General features: G+C 50.8%; 1 protein-coding gene across 27 annotated transcripts in view; it reads left to right on the forward strand.

Annotated features, from left to right (window-relative positions):
* Window positions 1-12,341, forward strand: part of NRXN2 (neurexin 2) — a 115,194-nt gene that overhangs the window by 30,603 nt on the left and 72,250 nt on the right. For 18 of the 27 annotated variants that reach the window (XM_017537217.2, XM_037741634.1, XM_017537231.2 and 15 more), the window contains 2 exons: window positions 161-232; window positions 4,665-4,966. In XM_017537217.2, coding sequence (XP_017392706.1) covers window positions 161-232; window positions 4,665-4,966 — 374 coding nt within the window. The remainder of the gene's footprint in view (window positions 1-160; window positions 233-4,664; window positions 4,967-12,341) is intronic. The other 9 variants (XM_017537229.2, XM_017537225.2, XM_037741631.1 and 6 more) reach the window with 2 other exon arrangements.

The following is a 12,341-nucleotide window of genomic DNA, read 5'->3' on the forward strand; positions in this document are numbered from 1 at the left end:
CCTAGAGGTCTTGAAGGCAAGGGGGTCCCCAGAAAAGCCTCTCCTTCCCTATACCTGCAAGCAGCACCTCCACCCTGGAGAGGGCCCTTCATCCCCTCAAGGCTGGGGAGGGACTGGCTTGGTAGCCCCTGTGCCTGACTCCCCAATTCTGCTTCTCCAGTAGGGTCCTTACTGTTCTCCGAGGGGGGGGCCGGGAGAGGAGGAGCCGCTGATGTGCACCAGCCAACAAAAGGTCAGTGACCCCAATGGTCCCCAGAGAGTCCAGCCCTCATCCTGCGGCAGGCTAACCGTGCTTCCTGGGGGGAAGCCAAGTCAACACAGGCACATCCCCTTGTCCTCTCTGAGGCCTGTGGGAACTGATGGGCCTGCTCCCCGAGTGCCAGTCCAAAGGCCCTATTAGCTGCCTTGGTGTGAAGGGTCACAACCCTCCATTTCTTTTGCAAAACCCAGTTGTTCTGATGACCTCTTTCTAGAACACAGGTATCTTTTTTTGTGGCAGTTGTTCAGACCGACCCCTAGGAATTATCTGTTTCTTTGGTAAGGCAACCAGGCAGCAGGGCAACACCCATGTAACCATCAAATTCTGGAAGCCTGCTAGGTGCCCAGTCCAGGGAGATTCTGGTTGGGGGTTGTGGCCAGCAAGGGGCCTTTAAGCCCACTTTACGGCTCTAGCTCCTTTTTCTGTATTGAGGCCTCCTCCTTTAAAATAATCTCTTTTCTATGAAGTTTACAAGCCACTATATAACAAGTCCTCAAGGAAATCCAGTGGGTGCCAAGCACTGGGGCTATGGAGTCCCATTTCCATTCTTTAGTCTAATCTTCTGTTTGTCTGGATTTCTGCCATCCTTGTCCCTTCCCCAATGACGTGGTGTGTCTCTTTCATCTGACTCTGAGAAAGCAGCGAGGCCATCCACACTGGAAGTCTCCTTGAACACCCCAGGAGAACCTGGACACTTCTGGTGTTTCCACACTTCCATTAGAAGGCTCATCACACTGTATAGTAACTGTCACTTTACCTGTTTGCTTCCCCAACTATACCAAGCTCCTTGAGGCCAGGGATTGGATATTTCTGTTCCTGCACCCTCAATGCTTTACACAGCTCTTGGCACATAAGTAGCCATGTGGTCAGCAAATTTATTTTAAATGAGCCAATGGGCTCCATTCCCAAGAGGCTGATTGATGTTTTAACAAATAACTACAATAAAGTGTGGTCCATGCAAAGTATATGAAAAGTGCACACTCTTTTCAGAGGAGTTAATTTGTTCATTGAGGTCAGGCACAGTGGCTCATGCCTATAATCCCAGCACTTTGAGAAGCCAAGGTGGGAGGATCACTTGGGGCCAGGGGTTTAAGACTAGCCTGGGCAACATGGTGAGACTCCATCTCTACCAAAAAAAAAAAAAAAGAAAGAAAAAAAAATCCTTGAGAAAGAGAAAGACAGGGAAAGAGGCAGCACACTCGCAGAAAGTTACCAACTGGCATGAGTCGTTTATTTGTGGGGTGCTTTACGGTTGAGGAAGCTGGACCCTACCTTTCTCTTTCTGAGATGCCCACAGCAGCCTGTGCAGTTCCTGATTATCAGCTCCATTTTCCAGAGGGGGAAGCTGGGACTTAGAGCCCAGCTTTGTGACCAGCCAAGGTCACAGAACTGGTGGTGGAGCCAGTACTAGCGCCCAGGTCTTCTTTCTCACATCGCATTTCCTCTCCAGGGAGCAGTACAAGATGTTACTAGGCAGTAAGTGCCAAGAGAGCAGAACAGACAGCTGTAGCGCTCCAGAGTAGGGAGGGCGGAGAAGGGCGCTGGAGACCTTCCCAGAGGAGGTCTGGGAGCTGGGCTCGGAAAGGAGGCAGCTGCTCAGTCCCTCATGCACGATACTCAGAAATGCAGGACCACAACTAGCCTCTAGCCACATACATCTTCACTGGGGACACTTGTAGGGCTACAGACTACCCAACTGTGAGAGGAAACGAGCATCAGCTATTACCCCCATTCCTGGGTCTGGAGCAATTACGGGCGGTAACTGTGCAAGCACTGCTGGGAGTTGTAGTTCTCAGTCTCTCCAACACGGCGAGATGGGGGAGAGCGCCCCCTGGTGCTTCAGGGCTTGTTCAGCCCGGATCCGGGTTGTGCTCTTCTGAGCCCCTCGGTCGCCCCCACAGGCTCACCCCAGTAGAATCCCTCCACCAGTCCCTTGAAGTCCTGCCCAGACCTCCCCGATTCAGGTTTCTCCTCACCATCTTTGGGTTTTCTTTCCACATTTGCTCATCTCTTTTCCGTCCCTCTCCTCAAAGGCTTTCAGGCTCTCTGGTTGCTTCTTGGGCCTCTTGGTGTCTCTGGACCCACCCAGGACTCTGGTGGCAAAGGGACTGGAGCCCATGGAGGTGCAAGCTCTGGAGTAGCTAGTGTTGCCACCCACCCTAAGGAGACCAGAGGCAGAGCTGAGGAGTCGAGGAATGGCCTCGTTTCTCGAGTTGGCCTTGGCAGCCACAGTCCAGCCCCAGGCTCGCCTCTCTTCTTTTTGCTGGCCTCTTTTGTTCTGTCCTAATCACTTTTTCACGTGGTTGCCTTATTCTCTTTCTTTCTGTTTGACTCTCTCTTTAATGATATTTTCTTTGACTGCAGTGAAGGTGAGGGAATGGGAGGAGTGGCTTCTGGGAGGGAAGAGCACATGTGGCAAAACCAAGGTCAAACACATTCCTTTTTCTGGTCCTTGAGCCCCCTGGTTCTCCCAGTGCCTGGGCAGCAGGCTTGGTTGCTATGGAGACACAAGGCCCCGGAAAGCCTTGGCTTCTGTTCCCTAGAGGTCCCCATTTCCTTTCCTTGCTGGCCCTCTTCCCATCTCCTGTCCCTGTCTCTGCAGGGCTTGCTCCTTTTCTTTATCCAGATAGCTGCACTCATCCCCTCTTGCTCCCTCACAGCCCTGAGCCATCTTCATTTCTTGTCTGTCTCTGCGATGGGTCACCTTACTCCTGCTCTGCCCTGCCTCCCACCTCCTTGCCACTCTTCCCTGCCTTTCTCTCTTGTCTCTGCTGGGGTCCTCACTTTTGCTTTCTTGCCCTCTCCGCTGGTACCCTAAAGTAGACAGAGGAAGGGATTCAGACTGTCCCGATGTTGCCCAGGCCCCCACCAGCCTTGCTGCCCTGTGGCCTCAGGAAACCGGGCCTTGCCAGCTGCAGCGAGTACTGTGCCAGGCTCTGGGGCAGCAGCTGGTGCCTTGGCATCCGGAGGTAGTGAGGACAGAGGCTGTGGGCAGCCTGCCCAGAGAGAGAGATGCAGGCTGTGTGTGGAGGGGAGGGGATCTGCAGAATCAGCACTTGGAGACCCCTCCCACCCCACTGCCTCAACACATAGCACAGCTACTGAGCCCTGCCCCCAAGGGGAAGACAAGTGGCTCCTGGTGGCCCTGCATGCCCCCTGGCATTGTGCCTGTTCTTGCCTGGGCCTTGGGAGCATCTACTGGGAATTCTGCATTTAGATAGTTTGGTCTCTTCATAAAGACCCTCATGGCCAGTCTTGTATGCCCTGCACCTGTCCTGTGAGGTAGGCAGGGCCAGCCAGCTGTGTGTCACTGCTTAGTGGCCAAAAGTGAGCCACTGGTAGAACCCAGGTCTTCTGGTTTGTTTCTGCTTGCACTCTGGCTTGTGCCAGTGTTGGACAGACACCCCAACTTCCTGGTACTACTGAGTCATTGTCTTCTCACTTGTCACCAACTTACAGAATGCTGACAATCCCTCAGTCTCTCCCAGTAGTTTTTGCTTCAGTTTAAAAAGTGCCAGTGGAAGGGCCGTGTGCCAGGTGCTTATGGACATACATGAACGCACACAGACATGGGCACGCACAAAGCCCAGGCCTGCCCTTGCCCTGTCACTCTCTGGGCACACACAGGTCACATCCAGGCACTCTGTGCTCTCCACCTTGGGCCTGTCTGCGCTGTCCTTGGGTTGGAGTAGGGAGATGGGGGTGGAGATGATAGCTGGCGCAGTGGCCACCCATGTGAGCTCTGCTTGGTGGCTTGTTGCTCTCTAGTGCGTATCCCTGTCACCTGCATTGTCTTCCTGTGTGTCTTCCTGATCCTCCCCCCATCACCCCACCTCCCATTCTCCTCATCTGTGCCCTGATGCACAATAGGCCTATTGGTACATCCCATATGGTGAGGCTGAAACTGTCTCCAGGCACTGAGATTGGGCATCACTGGAGAAGGGGCAGGAAGGGAGGTGGGCTGTGAGTAGGAGACCCTTGTGGACCCTGCCATAGGGGAGGAGCTCCCAGGGAGAAGTAAGGCAGAACCTCTTGTGTCCCTTCCATATCCCTTTGTTAAGGGGAGTGGCCGATGGCAAGGTTGGTGGGGAGGAGATGGTGAGCACCCTCCACTCTGCTGGGTCCTTTGGCAGAGTAATTGTCAACTGTCAGTATGGGAGCCTCTTAGCAGCCTCCTAGTTTGGAAATGGACATGGGGGACATTGACTTTTGACTGCAGAGACGGCAGGGTCCCGAGAGGATGGTTGACAGGCTGAGGGAGGGAAAGGGGCCTAAAGCTACAGGTTGGGACCTCTGGGCTCCTGGTGCCCAGGACCAGTGCCTGGGTTGCTGGAGGGGAGAGGGAAGCTCTGGTGTACCCCACCCCACTCAGCCTTTTCCTGTTTCCCCACACCATGACATCCAGGCAAGGAGGAGTTTGTGGCGACCTTCAAAGGCAATGAGTTCTTTTGCTACGACCTGTCACACAACCCTATCCAGAGCAGCACTGACGAGATCACGCTGGCCTTCCGCACCCTGCAGCGCAATGGCCTGATGCTGCACACAGGCAAGTCGGCCGACTACGTCAACCTGTCCCTCAAGTCTGGGGCTGTCTGGCTGGTCATCAACCTAGGCTCAGGTGCCTTCGAGGCCCTTGTGGAACCCGTCAATGGCAAGTTCAACGACAACGCCTGGCATGACGTCCGGGTCACCCGAAACCTGCGCCAGGTAGGGGGAGTGAGAGGAAGGCCAGGGATTAGCTATACCTGGGGCAGAATGGGGATTGGGAGAGGGAGCTGCTGGGAGCTTGTGGTGGAGGGATCAGGGCTGGGCAGTGAGGTGGGATCTGGAGAAGAACAGGGCTTGGGGCTGCGAAGGTCCCAACATAAGGCTGCAGTGGCTGGCAGGCTTCAGGGATCAGGGAGCTAAGCTAGAAGGAGGCTCCAGAGCTTCTCCTGGGCAGGAGGCTGAGGGCAGGGGAAGGACTGGGTTCAGATTGTTGGGAGAAGCTGGTATCTCAAGGGTTGGGGCTAAGAAAACAGGGACTTAGCAGAAGGGCAATTCAGGAGATGGGAGGAGTGAGCCAGTGCCTGAATGGGTGTGCCTGGGTGCCAGGGGGTGAGGAGCAGGCTTTGGCCTGATAGATGAAGGTGTACCAACACTAGGGCAGCAAGGCACAAAGGCAAGCCTGAGTTATGTGTGGGGGCAGGATGTGTTTTGCCCTCAGCCAAGGCTTTTTTAGGGCAGAGGCAGGGATGGAGTCAGTGAGGTGGTGGCACAGCAGGTGGGTGACAGAGAGCAGGACCAGAGAGGGAGCTTGGCCCTTTGTCTCCTCTGGGCAGGACACGCCCTTCTTTTCTTTCTCTTTCTTTCAAAGAAGCCAGGCCCTCCCAACATCCATGGCTTGCTTTCTGCCTCCCCTGGCTCCTGGGCAAGCCCATGCAGGTGCTCAGAGACCTTCCTTCATTGGCTCCTGCAGACAAGACAGAACTCTTCTCTGCAGTGTCCCCTCAGCTCCCATTCCCAGATGCCCCCACTGGACATGTCCTCTTAGGAATAGTCCTCTTCACCTTTCCCAAGGCCCAGGGTGGCTAGTGTAGGTGAAGCTGTCTCTGGCCAGTCTCTTTCTAGTTACCTTCTCTGAACTTCCTGGTTCTAGCAGTGTGGTGGCTAACCTTCCTTGTCTCTCCTCCTGTCATCCTCCTTCTCCTCCCCTTCCTCCCACTGAAAGGCTCATCAGCAGGTTCAGGATCTTGGCTGAGCCTGCTCTTCTTACCTGTTCTGATTTTACACCATCGATGATGATCTGGTGGGGATGCCTCCTCATTAATACCACTCCTCCTTGCTGGGAGAATGCAGTGACTAATCCTGCTGCTCTTCCTCAGGCCTGCTGCTACCTGTTGCAGCTGGGCTCCTACTAACATGCCTATTCTTAGCGGCCCCCGTGTTTCAAAGAGTGACATGTTTGGTGGAGTCACTTCTCAATGCAGTGCACCTCTTCTTGTCAAATCATCCCTTTATCCAATCAGAGGGCTGTCCCGAGTTGTCATTACTGAGTGCACCTGAGTGTGTCATGTGCATTTGTGACAGTTTCAGGTGTCACACACATTTTATTAGGGGGGTGTATGGAGGAGTTACCTTTGGTGCGTCCTGCTCACTTTGCTCTCCCTAGGACCAGCGCTGTCACCTGAAACTGACTTCAGCAAGGTGCTCCAAGTTCAGAGTCCCTATCCATGCATCATATGACCAAAAAATATATGGTGGATCCATAGTGGAAACAAAGAGGGAAAAAAAGACATGGTCCCTGCCCTTCTAGGACTTCAGCTCTTGAGAGACAGGATGAGTCTGTTAAAAGTGAATAGAGCAAGGCCATGCCAGTGCCAAGCAAGCATCAGAAACCTTAAACACCCTAGGACTTGAGTGATACCCAAGATGAGGGAGAGGTCTGTGGCTGGAGGAGCCACACAGAGGAGACACCTGGCCTCAGCAGTGCTGAGTGTAGACAGTGACCCTCAGCTCTTCTTCCTTAGGTTCCCGGAGTCAAGAGTCCAAGCTGGTAACTGATGGAAACCAATTCACCCGATTGTTCTACCAGAAGGCTCAGAGCAGAGGCAGGTCATGTTGACCCTAAAGCAAATCCTGAGGCTCATAGAAGTGTCTGCTTAAAGACTTTGATTGAGCACTCTTTTTATAAAGGGCTTCTGGGGGAATTTGTTGACTCTAGTCCACACCCATAAATGTGAGGTGTAGGAGCTACAGACAAGCAGCCCTCTTTTGGTCATCATGGCAACTAGGGGAAGGTCAGCCTCAGAGCCATGCTTTGGCTCCACTGCCCTCGCTTAAGGCCTGGACTGTGGCCAAGTTCATCCTTACCAGGCCCTTCACGGGCCTATTTTTCATGGCCTCAAAGAGTAATTTATTGGATCCTATGTCCCTAGAGCACTGTTTCCCAATCACTCAATCGTGTTGTGGTCCCAAGGAGACATTTGGCAACATCTGGAGGTGTTTTGGGTTGTTATAACTTGGGGATACCACTGTCATCCTGTGGGTAGAGGCCAGGACAATGCTAAACACATTACAGTTCACAGGACAGCCCTCATAATAAAGAATTATCTAACCCCAAATGTCAGTAGTGCCAATATAGAGAAGCCCTACTCAACCACATTTTCTTTCCCTCCCTCCCTCCCTCCCTTCCTTCCTTTCTTTCCTTTCTTCTCTTTTTTTTGAGATGGAGTCTCACTTTGTTGTCCAGGCTGGAGTACAATGGCACCATCTTGGCTCACTCCAACCTCCATCTCCCAGGTTCAAGTGATTTTTCTGCCTCAGCCACCTGAGTAGCTGGGATTAGGTGCCTGCCACCACGCCTGACTAATTTTTGTATTTTTAGTGGAGATGGGGTTTCACCATGTTGGCCAGGCTGGTCTCGAACTCCTGACCTCAAACAATTCTCCCACATTGGCCTCCCAAAGTGTTGGGATTACAGGCATGAACCACTGAGTCCGGCCTCAACCAAGTTTCTATGGTGTCTGGATGATATCCTGGGATTGGGACAACACTTATGTGATAAGAAGGTGTGATGATGGGTTGAGTGGTTTGAATCAATATTCTGTCTCCCCCAGGTTTTGAGCCAGGAGCAAGGACAGGGAGAAATGACATCTGTCTTCAGCCTTACAGGATAGAGTGCCAGGATCTGAGAACAATGTGGCTTCCAGGTTATTTTTCTCATTTGGTTAGAATGGCCAGGGAGATGGCCTTCTGGGGAGGACCTGCTCGAGAACCAGCACTGAGGGGTCTCCATTCCCTTTGCTTCTGCAGCCATGGGAGTGGGTCAAAGGCCAGCTCCAAAGACCAGAAGGAGGCAGAATTTCCCCTTCTTTTTCCCTGGACTTGGTAATTATCCCTGGAATCATCTAGAGGCTCTCAGAACATAGCAGTTAGGACCAGGGGCAACTGATAAGACAGTGTTTTGCTCTCTCTTCTCTCGCCTTTTCAAATCCAGCCCTTGAGGTCACTGTGACTGGAGGTGTCTCTTGGAGGATCTTGGCAGGAATGATTACCTCTGAGGATTCCCTGAGGCCTATTTTAAGTCCTGGACCCACTCTCCTCCCATACCCAGTATGCTTCCCAACTGCCTCCCACCATTATGCAAGCAATGTGCAAACCCATTTCCTCATTAGCCAGCACCAAATTTGGAAGACAAGCTGGCTATCAAAATATCACATGGTGCTTCTTCCTGCCTAGCTTGGATAACTCCTCTTCTTGGTGCAGAGGCTTTCAGGAGCTCCTCCAGGTCCCAAAAATGGAGTCCCCAAGGATGCAGTCCCCAAGGATGGAGTCCTTCAAAGATGTAGTCCCCAAGGATGGAGTCTCTCAAAGATGTGGTCCCCAAGGATGGAGTCCCTCAAAGATGTGGTCCCCAAGGATGGAGTCCCTCAAAGATGTGGTCCCCAAGGATGGAGTCCCCAAGGATTCAGTCCCCAAGGATGGAGTCTGCCAAGGATGGAGTCCCCAAGAATGGAGTCCCCCGAGAATGGAGTCCCCAAGGATGGCGTCCACAGTGATGGAGTCCCCCAAGGACAGAGTCCCCTAAAGATGCAGTCCCTAAGGATGGACTCTGCCAAGGATAGAATACCCAAAGATGGAATCCCCAATAATGGAGTTCCCAAGGTTGGAGTCCATCAAGGATGCAGCCCTCAAGGATGGAGTCCACAGGCATCCAGTCATCAAGGATGGAGTCCACCAAGGATACCATCCTCAAGGATGCTCTCCAAGAGTGTAGCCCCCACAAGGATGGAGTCCCCAAGGATGGGGTCACTAAGAGTGGAGGCCCCTAGGATTCTAGGGATGCATTCCCTAGGAATGCATTCCCCTAAGGATGGAGTCCCCAGGGGTGGAGTCCATCAGACACTTAGGTTCCCTTCCTCTCCTTCCTGCCCAGGCCTCTCTCCCTCTCTGGCATGGCGTACACACTGTCTCAGGGCCCAGCTGTGCTGTTCTCCATACCCATCCATGCCAACTTTCCTAGCTTTTTCCTTTGTTTTCACAGTTCTCCTACGGACACTACTCATTTGCCCTCCTTTCTGCCTGGTGAAATCCTAGATCTGGGGTTTGAGTCAGAAAGACCACATTCAAATCCCAGCTCTGCCAATAGTTTGAGTGCCTTTAGGCAAGTTATACAACTTCTGTGAGCTTCAGCTCTTCATCAGCAAAGTGAGAATGAGCCTTTTGATGACTAACTGAGGTATTGCCTTAAAACACTCAACACACTGCCTGGCACGAATTAGTTGTGTTTTTTTCCATTCTTCAGGCCCAGCTTAAATGCCACCGTCTTCATAAAGCCTCCCTTGATCCATTCCTCCAGCCAGCCTCCCTTCTTGGCTATGTTCTTTGAGCCTTTGGAAACGTGTGTATTTGAGCCTTGTCATCACATTCTGCCTGTGTTGTCAATATTTGCATTCATTCCTTATCTGTACTTCTAGGTGGTAAGCAAATTGGTGGCTTAATACCAGCAAATATTGAGTGTTTGTAGTTGTTTTTCTAGTAGTTTTTTTCTGATCTATTTCGTCTCTTTCTTAATTGGTAAGATTTTGGACATGAGGACCCATGTCCAAAAGTAGCAGTTCTAACTACTTCATATGAGCACTGAACTACTTCTTGTCCTCTTGGGAAAAAACCCTCCAATTCACTTTTTTACTTTTTTTTTTTTTTGAGACGGAGTCTCACTTTGTCTCTCAGGCTGGAGTGCAGTGGCGTGATCTTGGCTTACTGCAATCTCTGCCTCCAAGGCTTGAGTGATTCTTCTGCCTCAGCCTCCTGAGTAGCTGGGATTACAGGCTCCTGCTACCATGCCCAGCTAATTTTTGTATTTTGAGTAGAGACAGGGTTTCACCATGTTGGCCAGGCTGGTCTTGAACTGCTGACCTCAAGTTCAAGTGATCTGTTCACCTCAGTCTCCCAAAGTGCTGGGATTACAGGCCTGAGCCACCGCACCTGACTCTAATTCACTTTACAAGACCAGAACACCTCTCCTGGTCCCTCCTCTAAATTTCCTCAGGACTCTATCTTTTTGTCACAGCGATTCTCAGATTGCACTGTAACGTCTTTCCCCACTAGCCCCTGGCCTCAAGGATCTCATTGCTCTTTACTATCTCACGTAATTTTTATGACAACTCTGTGAGGTGGACATATTATTTCCATTTTACTGATGAGAAAAATAAGACGCAGAAGGTTAAAGAACTTGCTCAAGGTTATCCAGTTAGGAAGTGGTGGAATTGGAAGTCTGACTTCAAAGCCACTCTGTTCCTCTGCCTCCAAGTAAGGGCCTGGTTGTTGTCATTGGTGCAAAATGCAAAGGAAGCTGGAGTTTGTCTTGTGCCTCTGTCATTCTTGGAAGTTCTCAAATGTTGAAGCCATTTCAATCTTCAATGTTCTGCTTGTATCTCTGAAAAATGGGTCCCTCTTACATGCAAGTGGAGTGGGTTCCTCTTCTCTTTGTCCTGAGCTTCTCATGCTCAAGCTCCACAGATTGTCTTCACTCCTGATTTTTGTGATTTGTGTAAATATTCCTTCTCTTGGCTTTCTTGAGGGGGCTGGAGCTACACTAAGATTTCAAGGTAGAGATGAGGTATTGTTTTGTCCCAGGGCTCTCCTTTCTGCCTCGTGAAATCCTAGAGCTGGCATTTGAGTCAGAAAGACTTGGTAAAAATGACCACTTGATATGATGCCTGACTTCTCCCCTCTGTGACTTTGATGCCCTTCTCATTCATCATGTGTTGTCATTCTTGTGCTCCCAGGCTCCAGGAGCTCTCTAGCTGTTTCTGTGAGTGGGATAAAGCCTTCATTGCTCATCTATTAGTCTGAAGCCTCGGCTCTCCAGATCCTGGCCATTGGGAAGACCTGGGCTACTTTGTACCCCTTCCGTGTGATGTGTCCCAGGCCACCAGAAATGGGTTCCAGTGGAAGCTCCATTCTAGTATTTCACAACAATTGCCCTTATAAGCATGGTCTTCATTGGACTGGGTCTGGATCCTTAATCCCTAGGTCTAGAGGGGCCCCTTCTCATCTACTCCAACCCCGCTATTTTTCAGAGGAAGCCTGGATCTCTCGACAAATTAGTGGAAGGCGCAAGGCTTTGAACTCACATCCCTTTTTTTCTCACTCCTGATTCTTAATTTGCTGTTCTACTTGTTAAAAATGGAATCTTCTTCATAAAGTTGAAAACTTTTAAATCTTATTTTATTCTCCACAACCAGTTCTAACTCAAAGAGTAGTAGCTGGATTTTTACCTCCAACACCTTTTTCTTCCTGCCTTGTTTGACTAGTGCAGTGATACCCGACAGCACTTACCTTTTTGGGCCTGATTGTTTAGCTGCCCTGAAGCTAATTGTTCCTTGTTCTGACTAGTTGGCCTCTTCATTTCATGACAGTCCTACCAGCCTCCAGTATTAATCCTCTTATTACACGCTATCCCCTGGCTCCCATCACTGCACCTGCAATTAGACTCTTCTCTTGCTATGTAAACTGCTTCTGCATCACTAATAATTAATATTGGTTATTCAGCACATCTTCTGGCTGCTAAATATTGAATTCTGTTATTTTTAATTATATGAGGACCTTATTCATTATCTTACTGAATTAGTCCTGTGCCCACTGGTTATAACAACTCTCTAACTAATGGATCTGTCCCTAGAATACCTCTCCTCACAATCACACTCTCGGGGGTACAGTTTAGTATTTAACAGGCATCAAGCAATAATGTCCCTCCATCTCTAAGACTCTTAAGTAAAGCTGCCTCAGTGCCTCTGACATCCCCTCCCCAAAGACGGGGGTAATTTAGAAGGTGGTTGTTGCTGCTGTCTTTGGCAGTGAGAAGAGAAAATGAACTTAGAACTACGTGAGAGTGGGGACACTAGAGATTGGGGCAGAAAGAGTGGGCTTATAGCCTAGGGAAAAGTCGGGGATTTTAGAGGTAGGTGGGCATCCATGTTCCTTTTTTTTGGGTGTAGGGGGAGTGAATTTCTGGCACTGGCTATGGGGAGCAGAGACTCAGGGGTTTCTGGGTGTACATGAGAGGAGGCTGTGCTGCTGGGATGGCCTTACCAAT

The sequence above is a fragment of the Cebus imitator genome, unplaced genomic scaffold, assembly GCF_001604975.1.
Source record: "Cebus imitator isolate Cc_AM_T3 unplaced genomic scaffold, Cebus_imitator-1.0 Scaffold102, whole genome shotgun sequence".
NCBI lineage: Eukaryota > Metazoa > Chordata > Mammalia > Primates > Cebidae > Cebus > Cebus imitator.